The following is a 22,257-nucleotide window of genomic DNA, read 5'->3' as shown; positions in this document are numbered from 1 at the left end:
TGGGACATCACTGTTTTTGCCTGATTTTCTAGATCTGAAAGGGGTAACATGTCATTAAAGGGTGATGATATTGATATTTAGTGTTGCCAACTGCTGTTATCACTGCTTTATCTTGGAAAGTTGCCAAATATAAAGACAGATTCCAGCCTGTTTGAGTTAAAGCAAAGTTAAAGGCTACTACTGAATTAGCAGAACTGTCTTGTTTTTGCCATTTACCATATGTTCACTGGTGCTGCCTTCCTGCTGCAGTATAATCATTTTCTCAAATCACTTGCTGCTTAGGACAAGATCAGCATTTTCTTGATCTTGTTCTGTATTTGTTCCTGATTTTCTACTGTAGCACCACTTAAGAAATGAACCTATCACAGGAACTCCCTTTGGATAAAATAATGTGACTCCCACACACTGGAAATAATCATCTACTTCATTTGTTCTTGATATGCTTCCTTAGGAATTTAGAACTAAGGGATCCAGGATTAGCTGTAACTCTGCTTGAAAAATATTTTACTACTACTAAGTATTCAGGAATCTTTGTTATCAGTAGGTGGTGGTAGTGATAGAGAAGGGAGCTTTGATCACTAATCTCTCAGACTGTGGCCAGAATGGTGATGCTTAAGCCAAGTATGAATGGCTATTAACATAACGAGGTTAGGGAAGGAGTGCTGAGAAGTGCTTTGCAGCAACACTCACAGCTTGTGTGATGATGCAGAAGAAAATCTGATCATGTTCATCCTGCTTTGACAACGAGCCTTGCCCATTGGAGAATGTTCAATCAATAGTAGACCTAAAAAAAAATCAACTTGTTGCTTTCATCTTTTTATTGATAGCATAGCCAGAGCTACCGAAATGATTTACGGGATTCTAGCAAATTAATAAATACAGTAATTTGATTGTAAAAGAAAACATTCTATTTGGACATTTTAGTAGAAATTGCTAGAAGGAAGGAGCTCCTGGCATACATTCTACTTGGATAGAAGAGAAGATAGCACAGGAGGAGAACTGGACAGTCCAGGTATAGACTGTTGAGATTAGGGATTCAGCAGAAAGCGAAGCAGATGTTCTGATTGTTCTTTTGAGGTACAAACTCTGAAGAGTCAAGACATTAAAAATAAAAAGCAACTGAACTGGGTAGCTTAACTTAGGCAAAAGGAATAAATATTTGGCAACATTTTGACTATTTGGCAGTTCTGTAAAATAACTGCCAATCTGAGATTAGTTTCTTCAGAAATATGGAAGCTGCAAAACGTTGCCTTTCTTATGCCATGAAAGACAGGGCAGACAAAGGTAAGAAAGCTGCTCCGTGGGCTCCTTGTACCAGCACCAACCAGCAGCCCTTGACAGCACAGATGGCATGAGTGTAAGGGCTATCCTTAGCATAAGGAAAAGACGGTTATAAGCTGAGAAGACTGAAAGAAGAATGGAGCTATAAAGAGAAGAAAATAGCATAAATCAGAAGGAAACATGAAGAATATCTTAACTTTCAGTCTTTCTCCATTTCTTGATGTCTAATGAGGCAAAAAATAACTGGGCAAGGACCACCAAGATGAAGAAGTTACATAAAATGACACAATGAAGTTGAGTGCAATAATACAACTGTTGACTGACTTTCCAAAACCATGGTGATCAGTACAGTATCATCAGTGTTACTGAGGATTTTGTTTCTGCCTCATTATAACTCACTTCCATGTATTTTGTCAGTATAGTAAGTATATTTAAGCACTCCAGTGACAATTATGACAATAGTTTCTGGAAGAAATCTATGACTATAGCTTTGGGAAGCACACAATATGAAAAGGGAATTTCCCCTAAAGACAAGGAATGCAGGCAAATTCAACCCCTTAAGAACAACAAAAAAAAAGGTAAAGGATTTAGAAAGACTGATGACAGTGAGGCAGGCACATTTTCCTCCTTTTGCTGAACTGGGGCATGAGACATTCAGGTTAACCATGGCTTAACTGGTGTTGGGTAAGCTTTATATTATAAAACATTAAGATGGCAAAGGTTTCACTTAAGTTTTTCTTTTACTACTTTAATTTGCTTAAAAGCACAAATGCTTGTGCTTGCAGTAACTTCCTGAAAGCAGAAGTAATGTTCCCTTTTACTACCTTAATAAAGCATTTGCCCCTGTGATACAAATGATTTTTTTACTGTGCTAACAGCTGAACCAGTGGCACAAAATTGAGATGGTATTTACTGCAGCAAGGTCCCTGTAAATCAAATAAGCTTTACATAAAAATCTTATTTATAAAAAATACAATACCAAGTACAGAGAGAATGGAGCATGGAGCAGCAGTGCTCCCTGCCAGGGCCATGTGGAAGTGGCTTTTGCTACAGTGCTTGCTTAATGGCACAAGTGAAAAGCTGAATAAGGCAAACACTTGAAGAGGCAGTTTTCTGTAAACTTCTGGGGGTGGGGGGAATTTCCTCTCTTGGGACAGATACTGGTTTGGGATAGCTAAGATCACGTGTGATATTTGGCTGCAACTGACACATCAGAGATTTAAGATAGCTTCTGCTGGATGAGACCAGTTAACTCCTTTTAGGAGAGAGGTTATCACTATAGCTTTCTGCCTTTACTGTTACAATGTGCAGCCGTCAGATGGTATTCTCCTATGGAAAAAAAATCACCTCCAACATCTTCCTAAGTGAAAAGATACAAAATAAGCTAAGTCACTAAAAGGTTTCCTTAGCTTAAAGCTCCTTAAGAATCCTACATTGATAACTAAGCAACTTTGTTAGCGGTGTGTAGCTAGACACAAATGCTTTAACTAGAGTATCTATTCCCACCCACTTGGTACCTAATAGTAATACATCATAATGACACTTGGAAAACAAACTGGTCTTGAGAAATTTTGGCCTCTTCTCATGTCCTCACTTGGAACTTTCCAGCTTTCGTGACGTATTTGACTCCTTTAAATGGCTTATATTTCTCCCCATACATGTCCAAACGGTTCACTTTTAAGCCTGTGTCAAAAAGAATGAAAAAGAATAAATTATCATCATCCCAACCAATATGTTAGCAATGAGCACTATATGGTAAATCTGACATTAACCAGTGTTCCTTCCACCATTTGGAAGAAATGTCTCTTCTATCATTTACAAATTATTGCACTTTGATGGTATGGTTTTGGTTAAGATTCCCACACAGGCAGGGAATGTCTGTGAAGTATAATTCTACTTTCTATAAATATGAATAACTCCCTTTTTGGTGCTTGAATGAGGGCAGAGGTGAGGGGAAGCTGTTTGAAATAAGGTGTTCTCCAAAATCATTTGGTTGATGCCTGGGAGATGGCCCCACCAAGCACAGTGTAAAAGGCAAATGGGCTACTGCTCTTTCTTTTCTTTTTTTTTTTTTTTTCTGAGACAGAGTCTCGCTCTGTTGCCCAGGCTGGAGTGCAGTGGTGCAATCTCGGCTCACTGCAAGCTCCGCCTCCCGGGTACACGCCATTCTCCTGCCTCAGCCTCCCGAGTAGCTGGGACTACAGGCGCCCACCACTACGCCTGGCTAATTTTTTGTAGTTTTAGTAGAGACGGGGTTTCACCGTGTTGACCAGGATGGTCTTGATCTCCTGACCTCGTGATCCTCCCGCCTCGGCCTCCCAAAGTGCTGGGATTACAGGCGTGAGCCACCGCGCCCGGCCAAAGGGCTACTGCTCTTTCTAGAGAGGGAAACTTTTGTTACTCTTCTAAGTGCCTAATAATTGAGCTTGCAAAACTCAATTACCCTTCACTACAAGTCAACCTTATCCTTACCTGAAATAGCAAGCTGCTGGATCTTAAACTGTATATTGAGGCTCGGATTCTCTTCTGGTTTGGGGGCTCCAGACTGTAAATTTACCAGTCCTTTAAGACTTGGGAGCTTTTGTGGAGTAATTTTTCCCACATCCCATGTTAGTACCTTAAAAAGACAAAGAATGAAAAACAAATAGAACCATTTATTAAAGACAAACCCTCAAAAACAAGGTTCAAAGACATCATAAACTTCTGTATCATAAACTTCTATAAAAATGAAGTGCAGTCTCTTGAAAACAAGAGATCTGGGATCTACAGTGAGTTTACCTCTGATTAGCTCTGTGACTTTGAATGGGGAGTGAGGACAGAGAATCTACATTTGTTGAGCATTTTCTTTTGTATTAGCACCGTGCTTAGCACTATTCATATGTTATCTCATTGAGGGCTGTGAAGTAGCTTTTGTCTTCTATTTACAAATGAGGAAATTAAGGCTCAGAGATCAAATGACTTGCTCAAGGTCACACAGCTAGTCAGAGGTAAGGCTGGGATTTGAACCTAAGGCTCTCTGATTTCAAATGTTCTCCATCATACCATCTTCACTACTTTTCTCTGGGCCTGTTTCTTTTTCTTTTTTTTTTTGAGACAGAGTTTTGCTCTTGTCGCCCAGGATGGAGTGCAATGGCGCAATCTTGGCTCACCACAACCTCCGCCTCTCGGGTTCAAGCGATACTCCTGCCTCAGCATCCCAAGCAGCTGGGATACAGGCATGCGCCACCATGCCTAGCTAATTTTGTAGCTTTAGTAGAGATGGGCTTTCTCCATGTTGGTCAGGCTGGTCTCGAACTCCTGACCTCAGGTGATCCGCCCACCTCGGCCTCCCAAAGTGCTGGGATTACAGGCATAAGCCACTGTGCACGGCCTCTGTTTATTTTTCTGTAAAATAATTAGATTGACTTAAGATGGTGTTTTTAAAACTTTTAGCTGTGAAACTCATTGTTCAAATGAAATCTTAGGTGTGGAGGCTCAGCAGCAGATGAGAAAGAAAGCAAAGCTGTCATAGTTGAAGCTGTGGTAAAGGGCCAGGAATCTGAAGCTCCCTTTCTCAGCCCTGTGTGGTCTCCAGGAGGTTCTTTGAATCCTTACAACTGCATTAAATAATCTTTAACATCCTATGATGTTATTCAAAAAACATGTCTTTTCATTTATCAGGTAGCTCAATGACTCTGCTATTGAAAACAATCATATTTACTAGCTAATCAGGAAGCTGAGAGAAAATCATCTGCTACAGTTTCTCTGAAAACCCTCTGCTACAGGAAAATTTAAGTAGGGTGAGGAAGCAGCTTTCCTAGCCCTGTGAAAGAGTATGAAATGATGCTTTTAAATTAAAAAGGAAGAAAAAGGTCTTAATGATCAATTTATATAGAAAACTTAATAATTCATATACCATCATAATATCTTCTTCTACATAATGTTTTCTCTTTTTAAAAAAGCTTTTACTTCTTTCTTATTAGATAGCAGAGTGAGGCTCTGGATTAATAATGGATGAGTGAAGGCACATTCTGAAAAAGGACAGAATGACACACTTTTCTGTTCATCTGCTCAGTAGCAGCTGCAGGATTCCTTTGGCAGCCAGTGGCAGAAGCACAGCACAGTATACTCTCTAGGTTTTGATACGAACTTTAGTTTTAAACAAGGTGCTAAACCTTTCCCTCCATTCCTCCCCACAAATCACAAAATAGATTGCAGAAACACTTGCTCACTCTTGATTTGAAGTGGCTGTACCTTGGTGACTGGATCAAATGTATAGCTGCCTTGTGTGGTTGTCAGGTTCATGTTCAGCACAACTTTTGGCATGTGAACTGTCACTGTAATTCCTTCAATAGTTTTCCCCATATTCTGCTTTGGTCCAATTGTTATATCAAATCTGCCACAAGAACTGTTCTCTTTAAAGCTGATACTATGTTTCACATACACTGGTATTGCCACTAGACTAAAAAGAGAAACAGAGAAAGATACAAAAGCATAAACACAATTAATGGTGTGGGGAAAGCATCAGAGGTATCCTGAAAACCTCTGTCCAGAGTATCCTACCGTACCTTTAACTCCACAATAAGGTGCTACAGAGTTGGCTCTCTGTAGCCACAGTTATGCATCCTTGAATTTGACCAGTTGAGGACTGAAAATATTATTTAACACTATCGGCCAGGCGTGGTGGCTCATGCCTGTAATCCCGGCACTTTGGGAGGCCGAGACCGGCGGTGGGAGGGGATCACCTGAGGTCAGGAGTTTGAGACCAGCCTGGCCAACATAGTGAAACCTCATCTCTACAAAAATACAAAAATTAGCTGAGGCTGGGTGTGGTGGCTCACACTTGTAATCCCAGTACTTTGGGAGGCTGAGGTGAGGAGTTCAAGACCAGCCTGGCCAACATGGTGAAACCTCGTCTCTACTAAAAATACAAAAATTAGCTGGGTGTGGTGGCTTGTGCCTGTAGTCCCAGCTACTCAGAAGGCTGAGGCAGGAGAATTACTTGAACCCGGGAAGTGGAGATTGCAGTGAGCTGAGATTGCGCCTCTGCACTCCAGCCTGGGCAACGGAGCGAGATTCCATCTCAAAAAAAAAAAGAAAAAAAAAAAATAACAATACAACTACAAAATATAATAAAAATAAAAAGTCAACCTGGTATAACAATTATTTACACAGTGTTTACAGTGTACTATCACAAGTAACTTGGAGATGATTTAAAGTACGCAGGAGGATGTGCATAGGTTATATGCAAATACTACACCATTTTATATAAGGGACTTGAGCATCTGCTGATTTTTGCAACCAATCCTCCAAGGATACCAAGATGGCGGTACCTCCAGAACTGCAGATTCAGCATCTACACAAGGGGGAGCTGAGTATAGCATAATGTTCTGGTACCACTGTGCTGGGAACTGTATACAAATCAAGACAGAAATCTGAAGTTTAATAACAGTAGAAACAATTGGGGGTGGCTGGGTGCAGTGGCTCATGCCTGTAATCCCGGCACTTTGGGAGGCCAAGGCAGGCAGATCACTGGAGGTCAGGAGTTTGAGATCAGCCTGGCCAACATGGTGAAACCCCCTCTCTACTAAAAAAAGTAACAAGAAACAAAAATTAGCTGGGCGCGGTGGCGGGCGCCTGTAATCCCAGCTACTTGGGAGGCTGAGGCAGAAGAATCACTTGAACCCAGGAGGTAGAGGTTGCCATAAGCCAAGATCACAGAATTGTACTCCAGCCTGGGCGACAACAGTGAAACTCCGTCTCAAAACAAACAAACAAAAAAACCAAAAAACCATAAAACAAACAAACAAACAAAAACAATTGGGGCAAATGGCCCTAGTTCAAAAAAATGAATTACGATCCCACTGAAAAATAATGTAAAATATGTTTTATATAAATGAAAACAGTTCCTATGTGATGAGTCAAGAAACAGGCTGGGTGCGGTGGCTCACGCCTGTAATCCCAGGACTTTGGGAGGCTGAGGTGGGCGGATCACCCAAGGTCGGGAGTTCGAGACCAGCCTGACCAACATGGAGAAACCCTGTCTCTACTAAAAACACAAAATTAGCCGGGCGTGGTGGTACATGCATGTAATCCCAGCTACTTGGGAGGCTGAGGCAGAGAATCACTTGAACCCTAGAGGTGGAGGATGAAGTAAGCCAAAATTTCACCATTGCACTCCAGTCTGAGCAACAAGAGCCGAACTCCGGTTCAAAGAAAAAAAGAGCCAAGAAATAATTTGTCTGCTTTTGAGTCCTGTCATAATGTTACTCAAATAACTTCTGGTATTTTCAAGAAACAAACTAGCTATAAAACTACGATCCCCAATGCTAAATTTTTTTTTTATTTTTTTGAGATGCAATTTCACCCTCTTGGCCAGGCTGGAGTGCAGTGGCATGATCTGTCATTGCAACCTCTGCCTTCCAGGTTCAAGTGATTCTCATGCCTCAGCCTCCCAAGTAGTTGAGATTATAGGCACACGCTATCACGCCTGGCTAATTTTGTATTTTTAGTAGAGACAAGGTTTCACCACGTTGACCAGACTGGTCTAGAACTCATGACCTCAAGTGATCTGCCCACACTGGCCTCCCAAAGTGTTGGGATTACAGGAGTGAACCTCTGCACCCGGCTCTCAATGCTAAACAGTTCCTTAAAACCTCGAAGCAGAGAAGACTGACTTGAAGCAGGTAAGTTTGGGAATGTCCTCACGAACTACAGGTAGGTCTGTCTCCTTGTTAGCCACAAAGTCTACAGACTATGGTAAGATTATGGCAGTGGTTCATGGTTTTGCCCAGGTTATGCACAGTCCATTTTGCTCTGCTTGCAAAGTACTCAGCTGTCAGAAGCAGAGCAAAATGGACCGTGCATAACCTAAGCAAAGAACCAGCGCCATAATTTGACAATGCGTAACCTTGCAAAGAACCAGTACCATAACCTTTTGCCCAGGTTATGCATGGTTTGCTTGCCCTTGGCTATAGGTTTTACTCTAGTCTCACTTAGTACCACTCTACACTCATACATTCAAAGTATACTGATATTTTAGGTGCGTATTTTCACCAGTTCTCACTGGGTCTCCCGGTGAGCTATGGTTAAAGTGAGCAATGACGACCTCAAGTACTCAACTGTCATAAAGGAACAGGGAAAGGTGAGTTCTGCTTGATATGTATGATGGCAGATTCTGGCTGATGCATCAACATACTTTTGTGAGCTGACACGGTATGATATGAGTCGGAAATTTCCATCTGGAGGAATAAATGACAAAACTCTTTCAGATTCCCAACGCTTGAACCGGATGCAGGGGTGGAAGCTGACGTCATCCAGAAGCCTAGGGTTCTGTCAAGAAAACAGAAGACAGCCGTGTTCATAGAGCATAATGAATATGGGAACTGTACTTAGATACCTTGACAAATCAATATGTTCCCTGAAGATAAAGCAGTCATGGAAGAGTTTATGACCACATCTACACAACCTTATAGTTTCACAATGCTTTAAAGTTTGTAAATATTTTATGTACATTATTTTATTGAATTTCAATAACCATAAAGGAGAAAAGGCAAGTAGTATTATTTCCCTTTAACAGATTAAAAAACTGAGGTTCAGAGGACTTAAGGTCAGAACAAACTGGTGACAACACCAGAAGTCAGTTCTCTTAATTGTTCCTAGCAGTATGTCATGCTGACTCTAAAATGATACAAAAGACCAATGTCCTTTCATATCAGCAAAGCAAATAATTACTCAGTAAAAATGATACTGGATATTTGCAGAAGCCAGCCAGCCAATTTTAAGCCCTTTCTAGCACACTCAGGCAAAGGCCTCCCTTAGCCTTTCCATAAAGACCACGCTCATCATGTAAGTGACTGTCTTAGGAAACTCTGCTAGGAATATTTCTGAGACAATCCTTTGCAATCTAAGATGCAAACTTATCTCAATATTTATCATTTCATTTAGTACTTCACATGTATTAGGCATTCAAGGGGCTATAAAACAGGAGAATAAAACTTACCATGAAAGAAAGGGAGAGATCGGGCATTCCAGATAGTTTAATGCAAGCATCAATGACCCCCTGAATTTCTGCAAAGACTGTAGATCCTGAAGAAAGAAAGAAAAAGGAAGATAACATCAACGGAATATGAGTCTTAACTAGAGCTATCACTATATCTTTTTATTTTTATTTATTTATTGTTTTTAGAGACAGAGTCTTGCTCTGTTGCCAAGGTTGGAGTGCAGTGGCACGATCACAGCTCACTGCAGCCTCACTCCTGGGCTCAAGTAATCCTCCCGCCCTAGCCTCCCGAATAGCTGGGAATATAGGCGCGTGCCATGACACCTAGCCCAACAATCACTATATTTAGAATAATGGAGATACCCTCTGGGTGTCAGACTTACTGAAGCTTTACATCTCTATTAACAGGTCAGGGGACAAGGTCCATACCTAACTCTGGTTGGAATATGATAATGTTTCTTTTTTTTTTAAGAGATGAGGTCTTACTAGCTAGTCCCAGCTGGCCCCCAGAGTAACTGGGACTACAGGTATGCCACTGTAGAATATAATTTTTTTTTTTTTTTTTTGAGACAGGGTCTTTCTCTGTCACCCAGGTTGGAGTGTAGTAGTGCTATCACGGCTCACTGCAGCCTCAACCTCCTGGGCTCAAGCAATCCTCCCACCTCAGCCTCCCAAGCAGCTGGTACTACAGGCATGCACCTCCATGCCTGGCTAATTTTTGTATTTTTTTGTACAGATAGGGTCTTGTTACATTGCCCAGGTTGGTCTCGAACTCCTGGGCTCAAGCAATCTGCCTACCTCAGCCTCCCAAAGTGCTGGGATTACAGGTGCGAACTACCATACCCAGCCAGAATATGCTAATTCTAAGGAAAATTAAACTGTCTCCTTTATGGAGCCAACCCTGTAAGATGACTGGATATGAGTTTAAAACATATGAGGCCAGGCACAGTGGCTCATGCCTGTAATCCCAGCGTTTAGGGAAGCCGAAGTGGGTAGATTATCTGAGCTCAGGAGTTTGGGACCAGCCTGGGTAACATGGCGAAACCCCGTCTCTACTAAAAATACAAAAAATTAGCCAGGCGTGGTGGTGTGTGCTTGTAGTCCCAGCTACTTGAGAGGCTGAGGCAGGAGAATTGCTTGAACCCAGAAGGCGGAGGTTGCAGTGAGCCGAGACCGCAACACTGTACTACAGCCTGGGCGACAATGTGAGACTCTGTCTCAAAAACAAAATAAAACAAACCAAAAACATTTTCAATAGAATTTTAAAATGAGGCAAGGGTATTATGAAATGGACTAAGTCAACTTTTAAGAAATAGGATCCATAATAGAAAGATCTCTCTTTCTTTTAGAGACAGGGTCTCTCTCTGCCATCCAGGCTGGAGTACAGTGGTGTGAACATAGCTCACTACAGCATTGAACTCCCGGGCTCGAGCAATTCTCCTGCCTCAGCCTCCTGAATAGGTGGGATTAAGGAACCCATGCCTAGCTAATCTTTTAAATTTTTGATAGATACGGAGTCTCGCTATGTTGCCTAGGCTGGTCTTCAGCTCCTGGGCTCAAGTGATCTTACTGCCTAAGCCTCCCAAAGTGCTGGGATTACAGGTGTGAGCCACCGTGCCTGGCAAAAATCTGTTATTCTATAAGATGGAATGTTATAATGAAAAGGGCACTCATGGAAGAGAAGATATTGACTATAATTCACAATAAACCATCACTACATGTTAACAAGTTGTGTGACTTGGAACAGTTCACTTAACCCTTCTGGGCTTTCCTTATGTATAAAATAAATGCAAGGGAAGGACTAATTTTTTTTTTTTTTTGAGATGGAGTCTCGCTCTGTCACCCAGGCTGGAGTGCAGTGGTGCAGTCTTGGCTCACTGCAACCTCTGCCTCCTGGGGTCAAGCAATTCTCCTGCCTCGGCCTCCCGAGTAGCTGGGATTACAGGCGCCTGCCACCATGCCCAGTTAATTTTAGTATTTATAGTAGAGACGAGGTTTTACCATGTTGGCCAGGCTGGTCTTGAACTCCTGACCTCAAGTGATCTGCCTGCCATGGCCTCCCAAAGTGCTGGAACTACAGGAGTGATCCACCATGTCCGGCTGCTATTTTTAATAATAAAATTTTATGATTCTTATAGAGTACCATTGTTTTGTCTGGTTAAAAAGATAATTAGATTGGGTGTGGTGGCTGATGCCTGTAATCTCAGCACTTTGGGAGATTGAGGTAGGTAAACTGCTCGAGCCCAGGAGTTCAAGACCAGCCTGGGCAACATGGTGAGACTCTGTCTGTACAAAAAATAAAAATAAAAGCTAGCCAGGCATGGTGGCATGTGGTGTGTACCTCCTGATTGGCTGGGACTATAGGCTACTCAGGAGTCTGAGGTAGGAGGATCGCATGAGCTGGAGGTCAAGGCTGCAGTAAGTAGGGACTGCACCAGTGCACTCTAGTCTGGGCAAAAGAGCAAGACCCTGTATTTAAAAAAAAAAGAAAGAAAGTGAAAAGATAGGGGCTTTTATCAGAAGTACTGCACATAATGTAGTAGCAAAAGCATCGTATATGGTAGATTTTCAATAAATGTTAGAAGGAATAAATAGCAAGAGGTAGAGTTACATAGGGTAATAATTAGCTTAAAGTAAGGCATTATCAGTTCTGATTTACATGTTTGGCAGACCTCAACTAGTGGTTATGAAAATTATATGTAACCTATGGGCAAAATAAACAGATTTATGGGCCAGGTGCAGTGGCTCACGCCTGTAATCCCAGCACTTTGGGAGGCCAAGGCAGGTGGATCACTTGAGGTCCGGAGCTCGAGACCAGCCTGGCCAACATTGTGAAACTGTGTCTCTACTAAAAATACAAAAAATGAGCCAGGGCCAGGAGCAATGACTCACGCTTGTAATTCTAGCACTTTGGGAGACTGAAACAGGCGGATCACCTGAGGTCAGGAGTTCGAGACCAGCCCTGAGCAACATGGAGAAACGCTATCTCTATTAAAAACACAATATTAGCTGGGCGTGGTGGTGTATGCCTGTAATCCCAGGTACATGGGAGGCTGAGGCAGAAGAATCTCTTGAACCTGGGAGGCAGAGGTTGTGGTGAGCCGAGACTGCACCATTGCACTCCAGTCTGGGCAATGAGAGCGAAACTGCATCTGAAAAAAAAAAATTAGCCAGGTATGGTGGCTCATGCCTGTAATCCCAGCTACTTGGGAAGCTGAGGCAGCAGGATCGCTTGAACCCAGGAGGTGAAGGTTCCAGTGAGCCGAGATCATGTCACTGCACTCCAGCCTGGGCAACAGTGAGATCCCATCTCAAATAAATAAATAAACAAACAAACTAACAAACAGATTTAAAAATCATCAGATAATGAATGCCTTTCTACTGAAACCATACTGCCAAAGGACTTCAATTTTCTTTTCTTTCTTTTTTTTTTTTGTTGAGACACAGCCAGGCTGGAGTGCAATGGTGTGATCTTGTCTCATTGCAATCTCTGCCTCCCAGGTTCAAGCAATTCTGCCTCAGCCTCCTGAGTCGCTGGGATTACAGGTGTGTGCCACCACACCTGGCTAATTTTTCGTATCTTTAGTAAAGACAGAGTTTCACCATGTTGGCTAGGCTGGTCTCAAACTCTGACCTCGTGTTCCACCTGTCTTGGCCTCCCAAAGTGCTGGGATTACAGGCGTGAGCCACTGTGCCTGGCCAGGACTTCAGTTTTCTATTCATCTGTGTCAGATGAATTGTTTTTCCCCAAATAAGATGACATGCACACAATTACCTGATTTATCTATAATTGCGTCTATTTCTTCAACGACATCAAAATAGGCTTCATTGTTTGTGTACTTTACCCCTGCCCGACGCCATGGTATGTTGGATAGCTGCCCAGTGGGGAGTGTGTCCCCAACATTACTACTGCCTAGAAACCCAAAAAGAAGGCAAAGTTGATGTGTAAAACAGTCATGAGAAAATGTATTACTGGGAAAAAGAAAGCTGCTTCTTTAATGTTTGGATTTTTCTTAATGAACTTGTGGATGGTCTCTAGAATTGTCAGACATTTCCATACCAACATGATCAAATTTCTAGAAGAGAAAAATAGGCCATGTGGCCCTCTGTTTACCTGCCAAACCAGGTTAAATTTATTTACTTATCTTTTGCTTCCTGTGTGTTAACAGTAACCTAATCTAATTCCAGTGGCTCAAAAACAGATTCTCTGCCACTGATGAAAAAAGAGGCTGGTTGTTTCAAAATCTTCTGCCAATAAAATGTCTCCACTGAGAATCCAGAGTTATAACTAGGCCCTTCAGTATTCAACTTTAATTTACACGAGATGCTGCCAAGCAGGCCTCAGTGGAATAAATGGAATCTGGGCTTTTCCTATTTTAAGGTCGACATACCCATATGGCTGCAATATAGCTAGTGTTCAGTATCCGGCTAATTTCCTGGTAAACTGACACATGTCTAAAAATAAGTGTGGTTGTCCAAAACACCTATCTTTGAGCTGTGACTTACTTAACATTTTGGTTAATTTATATTTCCAATTCGAAAGTACTACATACTTAAAAACAACAACAAAAAGGTGGAGTTCAGAAAGGTGGTTTAAAGAAAAACACTAGACTTCTTACTAACAAAATACATCTACCATTAACATTTTTGTTAATATTATGGTATTAACATTTTAATATAATATTAACATTTTGGTATATTTCTTTAAACATTTCCACCACCAGAAGGTTGCATTTTTTTCTATTGTAATAATTTTTGGTTTTTAATTGCACTTTAAAATACAGTCGCAATCATACTGTATCTATAATTTTGCAGTCTACTTATGATTGGTGTTCCTACCTGCAACCTACAATCATGTTATCTTCCTGCTCAAAAACCTTCAATGGTTGATCACTGACTTTATGATAAAAGCTAAATATTTAGCCTAGCTTTGAAGGACTTTCTCTACTTTTTAATCTGATCTCTAACTTCTCAACTGAAAAACAGTTCTGCTTCTGCATTAATAAAACTTTAGGTTTTTCTCTTTCATGTGTGTTTTTTTCTCATACAGTTCCACCTATGGAGAATGCTCTTACTCCTCACTCACTTCCTGAATTCTACTGATTCTCCAAGGTGGCCGCCCATCACAGTTCAGGAGGGAATACTTCATTAATGGAACCATTCTCTTGAACTTTGTAATATACTGCCTTATGAATCTGTTATGTTTTGCATTCCATATTTTAGTAACTTTTCTCTGACTATAAAATACATGTTTATTTTGGAAAATTAAAAAGTATAAAGCAAAAATAAAGATAATCTGTATTTCTTTAGCTGGGTATAATCATTGTAAATATTTAGAACTTTTTGGTCTGAGTGAATATTTATATATAAGAATAATTTTTTCAGTTTTGTGCTGACTTTTCAATTTAACATTATATCATGTGTATTTTCCAATGCTATTACATTATCTGTGAAGTATGGAATTGCTTTTTAAAGTCTTATACAGTTATTTACTTATTTTAATTTTTTTTCCAACGTCCCATTCAAAGTTTTAGGAGCACAGACATGCCATCTTATCTTTCTTTGAATTTCTCTCAACATTCACCCTTACACAGAGGATGAATAAAGAGCTGCTGAATGATCTTTTTCTTACAGGCCTCTCTCACCTCATTTTTAGGTCAAGGCACTGGAGAGGGGTTTACAGTGGTGGACAGTGGAGTTGGAGTGGCATATAACATTTCATAGGAATCTTTCTCTAAAAGACTTTAAAGCTTTCGAAAGAACATTGGCATCTGGGTGTGCCTAATTTCTAGCTACACTCAAGAATTAAACCCAACTGGAAGCTTACAACATAAGTACAGGCCCACAATGCATGCGATCTCATGAGTAAACTATTTTTCTATTTTTTCTTAATACATCTTCTGCATGCATAAAAACAAAGACTCGGAGGATATTGTAGTACTGTGTGGTTAAGAGTCTTAAATTTTCTATTCTCTAGTAATTGTGGAGTAGCAGCATACCAGTTATGTTATTTTAAACATTAAAATGCCAGTCTGTAAATGGACTAAATTCTCTTCTAAGTGGGCTCATATACTGGCTTCTTTAGGACTAACTGGAACAATTTATTCAGTCTTAGTATTTAGTGTTAAATAATGGTAATAATATTGTTGTGGTATTTTAGAAAAAAAAAAAGAGTAATAACCAAAAGTTCTTTATCACTTAAGGTCTAGCCTCTTTCTATGAAAATAAATATACAATACATCCATTTTAACTTTACCAGTAACTTTAATTATGGCTGAATTGTACTACCTTAATAATACGTCAGATCATGAACAATAATGAGTTGTTTACAAAGTTTTAATTGCTCAGTTACCAGTAAAGTATGTTTTCATCTTACCTGTAATAGAGTTGACAACAGACCGTAGAATTGTTGGTGGTTTAATTAATTCTTTCAAAATGTTAGATTCGGTAGCCAGTGGAAATCCATTGTCTAACATTTCTTCTAAGAGTTCATATACTATGACCACATTATCCTTAATCGCAGCCTCTGAACACTCACCAAAGTAGTCCTGACAAAATACACAATATCACACAATGGAAGGCACAAAGAAAGGCTTGCTAAATACTTTTTGTTCTGAAGAACAAACTTACAGTAGCATTATTCATTGCTTAAGATGCTGAACATATGTAAAACAGAGCCAGGGAAAAAACCCTCCATAGGCCGGGCACGGTGGCTTATGCCTGCAATCCCAGCAATTTGGGAGGCTGAGGCGGGTGGATCACTTGAGGTCAGGAGTTCAAGACCAGCCTGGCCAACATGGTGAAACCCTGTCTCTACTAAAAATACAAAAATTAGCTGAGTGTGATGGTGCACACCTGTGGTCCCAGCTACTTGGGAGGCTGAGGAGGGAGGATTGCTTGAACCCGGGAGGCGGAGGTTGCGGTGAGCCAAGAGCACGCCACTGCACTCCAGCCTAGGCGACAGAGTGAGACTCTGTCTCAAACAAAAAAAAAACAAGCAAACAAAAAAACCCCTCTATAGTCCTAACATTATTCCTCAGTATTTTCTTGATATTTCTAGCCTGAATTTAATTCCTATTACACATTATACTAGACAGTATTGAGACATTAAATTGGAATTTGAGCTATAAACTTCATTCACCCTGATTAACTATCCCAACATACACATAGATAAGCTTAAATTGTTTGGTATATGTCCGGAGCTGCACGCCCCGGCCATAGCGAATAATAACTGACGATTAAAAACGCCTGAGCTATATTCATTTCCACCCCACACCTTCTCCCTAGATTTACCTTTTTCCCTGTATTAATACCTCATAAAAGATGGCGCTCTTCCTGCTTCTTCTTCACCCATTTTTCCCGCGCCCGCGAAAATTACTACCTGACAGCGCAGGTGCAACATGACGTTCGACCAGAGAAACCAATACCTATCTGGCCACGCCTCCACTATGAGATCATTTTCGCCTTGGCCCAACCCCTTTCCCTCCAAGTGTATATAAGGCACTGCATTACCGCCATTAAAAGAGACTTGATCAGAGCACTGTCTTGTCTCCATTTCTTGTATCTCTTGTTCCCCAAATTCCCACCCCCTCCTCCAGGGCCTGCTTCGACTATCCCGCGGGCCGGGATAGGTATATTCAGCAAGACAAGAGAAAATAATAAAACGTAAATACAGAAGAGTTCATAACCAATGAAAATCTTGAGACCATTGAGAGAACTGTATGTGGAGGGCATTATTGTTTCCTGATGATATGCAGTCATCCCTTGGTAGTTGTGGGGAATTAGTTCCAGGATCCCCTGTGGATACCAAAACTCACAATTCTCAAGTCCCTGACATAAAATGGCATAGTATTTGCACATCACTTATACACATCGCCCTATATACTTTAAATCACCTCTAGATTACTTGTAATATCTAACACAATGTAAATGCTATGTAACTATTTGTTATACTGCATTGTTTAAGTAAAAATGAGGAGAAGAAGTTTGTACATGTTCAGTTCAATTTTTTTGTTCAAATATTTGCCATGTAAGGTTCGGTGAATTCATGGATGCAGAACCCATGTATATGGAGAGCCAACTGTAATTTGTAATACATATAAAAAATAGTAAATACAGCAGCCATGTGTGCAACTGTACACCACATAGAAAAGGATTTATGAATTTATGCTTAAACAGAGAGAAACAGACAGTAAACATCAAAACCTGGGTAATTAAATAATATAATCATGTCTCACCTCCAGCTAACTTGGGTCATTTAAGTTAGAAAGGTATGATAGATAACCAACCTGAAAAGTGTCAGCAACTCGATGTAGGAACTCAATTACAAAGAGAGGTGGCACTTCAGTCTGTATGACAGATACAAAGAAGAGCTTATCCCGGTAGATACTGATGAGGTAGTGGTGAGGTGTTGAAATGACAGGTGGTACATTTTCAACATCAGCAGCTTTCTCTTGAGCTTCAAAGAAATAATCACAGACAGACTGGCTCACAACACTCTTCCAGTGCTTCTCTAGAAATATGTCACCGGAACAGTTTATGAGAAATAGACTGTGGATCATTTTCTGTTGGGGCAAAGAAAGGTTTAAATTTATTATACATTAAATATCATTTAACATATACAAAAAGATTATACACTTTGACCAAGTGGGACTTATTCCAAGAATGCAAAAATCAATCAATATGATATACAACTAGAACTAAAACAATCATTTCAAAAGGTGCAGAAATTGCATTTGACAAAATCCAACATCATTTTACAAAAAAAAAAAAAAAAAAAACCAAGCCACTTAAGAACAAAAAGAAACCTCCTCAGCCAGGCTTGGTGGCACATGTCTGTAATCCCAGCACTTTGGGAGGCTGAGGTGGGTGGATTGCTTGAGCTCAGGAGTTTGAGACCAGCCTGGGCAACAGGGCAAAACACCATCTTTACAAAAAATACAAAAATTAGCTAAGCATGGTGGTGCTTGCCTGTAGTCCTAGATACTCAGGAGGGTGAAGCAGGAGAATTGCTTGAGCCCAGGAGGAAGGTTGAGGCTGTAGAGAGCTAAGATTGTGTCACTGCACTCCAGCCTGGGTGACCAAGTGAGACACTATCTTTTTTTTTTTTTTTTTTTTTTTTTGAGACGGAGTCTTGCTCTGTCACCCAGGCTGGAGTGCAGTGGCCGGATCTCAGCTCACTGCAAGCTCCTCCTCTCGGGTTCACGCCATTCTCCTGCCTCAGCCTCCCGAGTAGCTGGGACTACAGGCACCCGCCACTTCGCCCGGCTAGTTTTTTGTATTTTTTAGTAGAGACGGGGTTTCACCGTATTAGCCAGGATGGTCTCGATCTCCTGACCTCATGATCCGCCCGTCTCGGCCTCCCAAAGTGCTGGGATTACAGGCTTGAGCCACCGCGCCCGGCCGTGAGACACTATCTTAAAAAAAAAAAAAAAATTCCTTCATCTGATGAAAACCCCAAAGCTAATACTATATTTAATGGTGAAAGACTGAACACTTCCTCCTTAATAACAAAACCAAACAAGGATGTCCAGTCCCATCATTTCTATTCAACATGGTACTGGAGGTTTGAACCATGGCAATTAAGCAAGAAAATAAAACAAAAGGCTTCCAAATTAGAAGATACAATCTTGTATATAGAAAATCATAAGGAACACACACACACACACACACACCCACCCACCCACACACACACACCCACCCACCCACCCATCCACCCCTATTAGAGTTAATAAATTTAGTTCAGCAAGCTTGCAGGATACAAGTCAATATACAAATCAATTATATTTCTATCCACTATAGCTATAAAATACTAAAAATGGGCCAGGCATTGTAGCTCATGCCTGTAAACCCAGCACTGTGGGAGGCTGAGGAAGGAGGATTGCTTGAGCTCAGGAGTTTGACCAGTCTGGGCAACATAGTGAGACCCCATCTCTATTGAAAACAACAACAACAACAACAACAAAAAACTGAAAATGAAATTAAGAAAACAATTTCAGGCCTGGCACAGCGGCTCATGCCTATAATCCCAGCACTTTGGGAGGCTGAGGCAGGCGGATCACCTGAGGTCGGGAGTTCAAGACCACTGGCCAACATGGAGAAACTCCGTCTCTACTAAAAAAAAAAAATGCCGGGCGCGGTGGCTCACGCCTGTAATCCCAGCACTTTGTGAGGCCGAGGCGGGCGGATTGTGAGGTCAGGAGATCGAGACCATCCTGCCTAACACGGTGAAACCCCGTCTCTACTAAAAATACAAAAAAAAAAAAAAAAAAAAAAAAAAAGCCAGGCGTGGTGGCGGGCGCCTCTAGTCCCAGCCACTTGGGAGACTGAGGCAGGAGAACGGCGTGAACCCAGAGGCGGAGCTTGCAGCGAACCGAGATTGCGCCACTGCACTCCAACCTGGGCGAGAGAGCGAGACTTCGTCTCAAAAACAAAAGCAAAACAAACAAAAAACAAAATTAGCTGGGTGTGGTGGTGCATGCCTGTAATCCCAGCTACTAGGGAGGCTGAGGTAGGAGAATCACTTGAACCTGGGAGGTGGAGGTTGCAGTGAGCTGAGATGGCGCCATTGTACTGCAGCCTGGGCAACAAGAGCGAAACTCTGTCTCAAAAAAAAAAAAAAAAAAAAAGGAAAGAAAGAAAGAAAAAAAAAAAAGAAAATGCTTGTAATCCCAGCTGTCAGGGAGGCAGAGGTGGGAGGACAGCTTGAGTCCAGGAGTTTGAGACCTGCCTGGGCAATATAGCGAGACCCTGTTCTCCACAAAAAGGAAGAAAAAAAAAAAAGACCAAAAAAAAAAAAAATTTCATTTACAATAGCATCAAAAAATTTAAATATGTAGAAAACAAATTTAACAAGAGAAATACAAGACTTGTATACCAAATATTACAAAACGTCAGTGAAATAAATGAAAAAGACCTAAAAAATTGGAAGATATTCCATGTTCATGGATTGGAAGACTTGATATTTTTAAGATGGCAACATTTCCCAAACTTACCTACACTTTCAATACAATCCCTATTAAAATCCCAGCTGCCTTTTTGTGGAATTGGACAGGCTAATCCGCAAATTCATACGGAAATGAAAAAGATCAACAGTCAAAACAATCTTGGCTGGGTGCGGTGGCTCACAGTTGTAATTCCAGCACTTGGGGAGGCCGAGGTGGGTGGATCACGAGGTCAGGAGATCAAGACCATCCTGGCTAACATGGTGAAACCCCATCTCTACTAAAATTAGCCGGCCGTGGTGGCACGCGCCTGTAGTTCCAGCTACTCGGGAGGCTGAGGCAGGAGAATTGCTTGAACGCAGGAGGTGGAGGTTGCAGTGAGCCGACACCCAAGATTGCACCACTGCACTCCGGCCTGGGTGACAGAGCGAGACTCCGTTTCAAAAAACAAAACAAAACAAAACAAAAACACAAAAAAACAAACCCAGCTGCCTTTTTGTGGAATTTGACAGGCTAATCCTAAAATTCATATGGAATTGAAAAAGATCAACAGCCAAAACAATCTTGAAAAGGAACAACAGGGGCCGGGTGCGGTGGCTCAAGCCTGTAATCCCAGCACTTTGGGAGGCCGAGGCGGGTGGATCACGAGGTCAGGAGATCGAGACTATCCTGGCTAACATGGTGAAACCCCGTCTCTACTAAAAATACAAAAAACTAGCCGGGCGTGGTGGCGGGCGCCTGTAGTCTCAGCTACTTGGGAGGCTGAGGCGGGAGAATGGCGTGAACCCGGGAGGCGGAGCTTGCAGTGAGCCGAGATCACGCCACTGCACTCCAGCCTGGGAGACACAGCGAGACTCCGTCTCAAAAAAAAAAAAAAAAAAAAAAAAAAGAAAAGGAACAACAGGGGCGAAGGGGGCGGGGTGCGCCCTCCCTCCCCGGCCAGGGCGCTTGGGAGTAGGGACCCACGCCTGCAGCTGAGCATCCTTCCTGGGGGCCACTCTGCTGTGGAGCCACTCTGCTGTTCCAGGGACCTGGGAGGAGCCCTTGGTTCCCGCACACATCCATCCCAGTCGGAGCCTGCGTTTCCTGAGCCGGGATCTGGGGCGAGACCGTGCGCTCAAGCCCCACGTCTTCGTCTGCCTTGGGGCGCTCCTGGCTAGCTGGTCGCCGTAGGTTAAAGTCACCTTACACCTGTAACCAGTGGACTTTCCTACACACCTTTGCAAGCCTTTCTGTGCTGACCAGAGCCTTGAAAGCGGGGTCTTCTGCCTTTACTTTTGGAAAAGCTTTTTATTTTGAAATATTTGGCTGACTTACAAAAGACTTCCCCTCACACTTGACATGATTGACAAAAGGTCTGAAATGCTTCATCTATAGTCTGATTTACTATGAAAAAAGAATTGGGGGGATGCTTACAAAAGTATGTAGAATGTAAAAAGATTGAAAAAATATATTTTTGAATTTTTTTAAAAAAGAAAAGGAACAACAAAGACGGATAACTCGTGCTTCCTGATTTCAAAACTTACTACAAAACTACTGTGTGGTATTGGCACAAGGACAGATATACAGATCAAGAGAACATTAACCCTTACATTTATGGTCAACTGATTTTCAACAAGGGTGCCAAGACCTGGGTGACCAGTTGGAGAGAGAACAACCTTTTCAACAAATGGTACTGGAACAACTGGATTTCCACATACAAAAGAATGAAATTGGATACAAAAAGCAACACAAAATGTATCAAAGACCTACTTGGAAAAGCCAAAATGATAAAACTCTTAGAAAAAAATATGCATAGATTTTGACTCTGGATTAGACAATGTTTTTAAAGATATGATACCAAAAGTACAGGCAAGAAAAATAAAAAATAGATAACCTAGAGTCCATCAAAATTAAAACTTTAGTGCTTCAAAGGACATTATCAAGAAAACAAAAATCCACAAAATGAGAGTAAATATTTGAAACCATATATTTTAAAGGAACCCCTATCTGGAAAATATAAAGAACTTTTACTCAACAATAAGAAGGGGCAGGTGTGGTGACTCACAACTG

At 41.4% G+C, this 22,257-nt stretch overlaps 3 protein-coding genes across 5 annotated transcripts in view; 1 reads left to right on the top strand and 2 right to left on the bottom strand.

Annotated features, from left to right (window-relative positions):
• Nucleotides 1–22,257, bottom strand: part of CAMK2G (calcium/calmodulin dependent protein kinase II gamma) — a 1,229,125-nt gene that overhangs the window by 313,169 nt on the left and 893,699 nt on the right. The window lies entirely within an intron of this gene.
• ADK (adenosine kinase) overlaps nt 1–22,257 on the top strand; it is a 711,694-nt gene that overhangs the window by 122,042 nt on the left and 567,395 nt on the right. The window lies entirely within an intron of this gene.
• The window catches only part of AP3M1 (adaptor related protein complex 3 subunit mu 1), a 30,964-nt gene continuing 9,510 nt past the window's right edge, over nt 804–22,257 (bottom strand). For 2 of the 3 annotated variants that reach the window (XM_050803481.1, XM_050803482.1), the window contains exons 2-9: nt 17,551–17,826; nt 15,639–15,810; nt 13,038–13,175; nt 9,263–9,348; nt 8,459–8,592; nt 5,515–5,722; nt 3,754–3,898; nt 804–2,964 (exon numbers count right to left, since the gene is read on the bottom strand). In XM_050803481.1, coding sequence (XP_050659438.1) covers nt 2,864–2,964; nt 3,754–3,898; nt 5,515–5,722; nt 8,459–8,592; nt 9,263–9,348; nt 13,038–13,175; nt 15,639–15,810; nt 17,551–17,826 — 1,260 coding nt within the window. In that variant the 3' untranslated portion in view covers nt 804–2,863. Of the gene's footprint in view, nt 2,965–3,753; nt 3,899–5,492; nt 5,723–8,458; nt 8,593–9,262; nt 9,349–13,037; nt 13,176–15,638; nt 15,811–17,550; nt 17,827–22,257 lie in introns of those variants that run through there. The other variant, XM_050803483.1, reaches the window with a different exon arrangement.

The sequence above is a fragment of the Macaca thibetana genome, chromosome 9, assembly GCF_024542745.1.
Source record: "Macaca thibetana thibetana isolate TM-01 chromosome 9, ASM2454274v1, whole genome shotgun sequence".
Classification (NCBI taxonomy): domain Eukaryota; kingdom Metazoa; phylum Chordata; class Mammalia; order Primates; family Cercopithecidae; genus Macaca; species Macaca thibetana.
The sequence above is the reverse complement of the archived record's forward strand: the minus strand, read 5'-3'. Positions and strand labels throughout refer to the sequence as shown.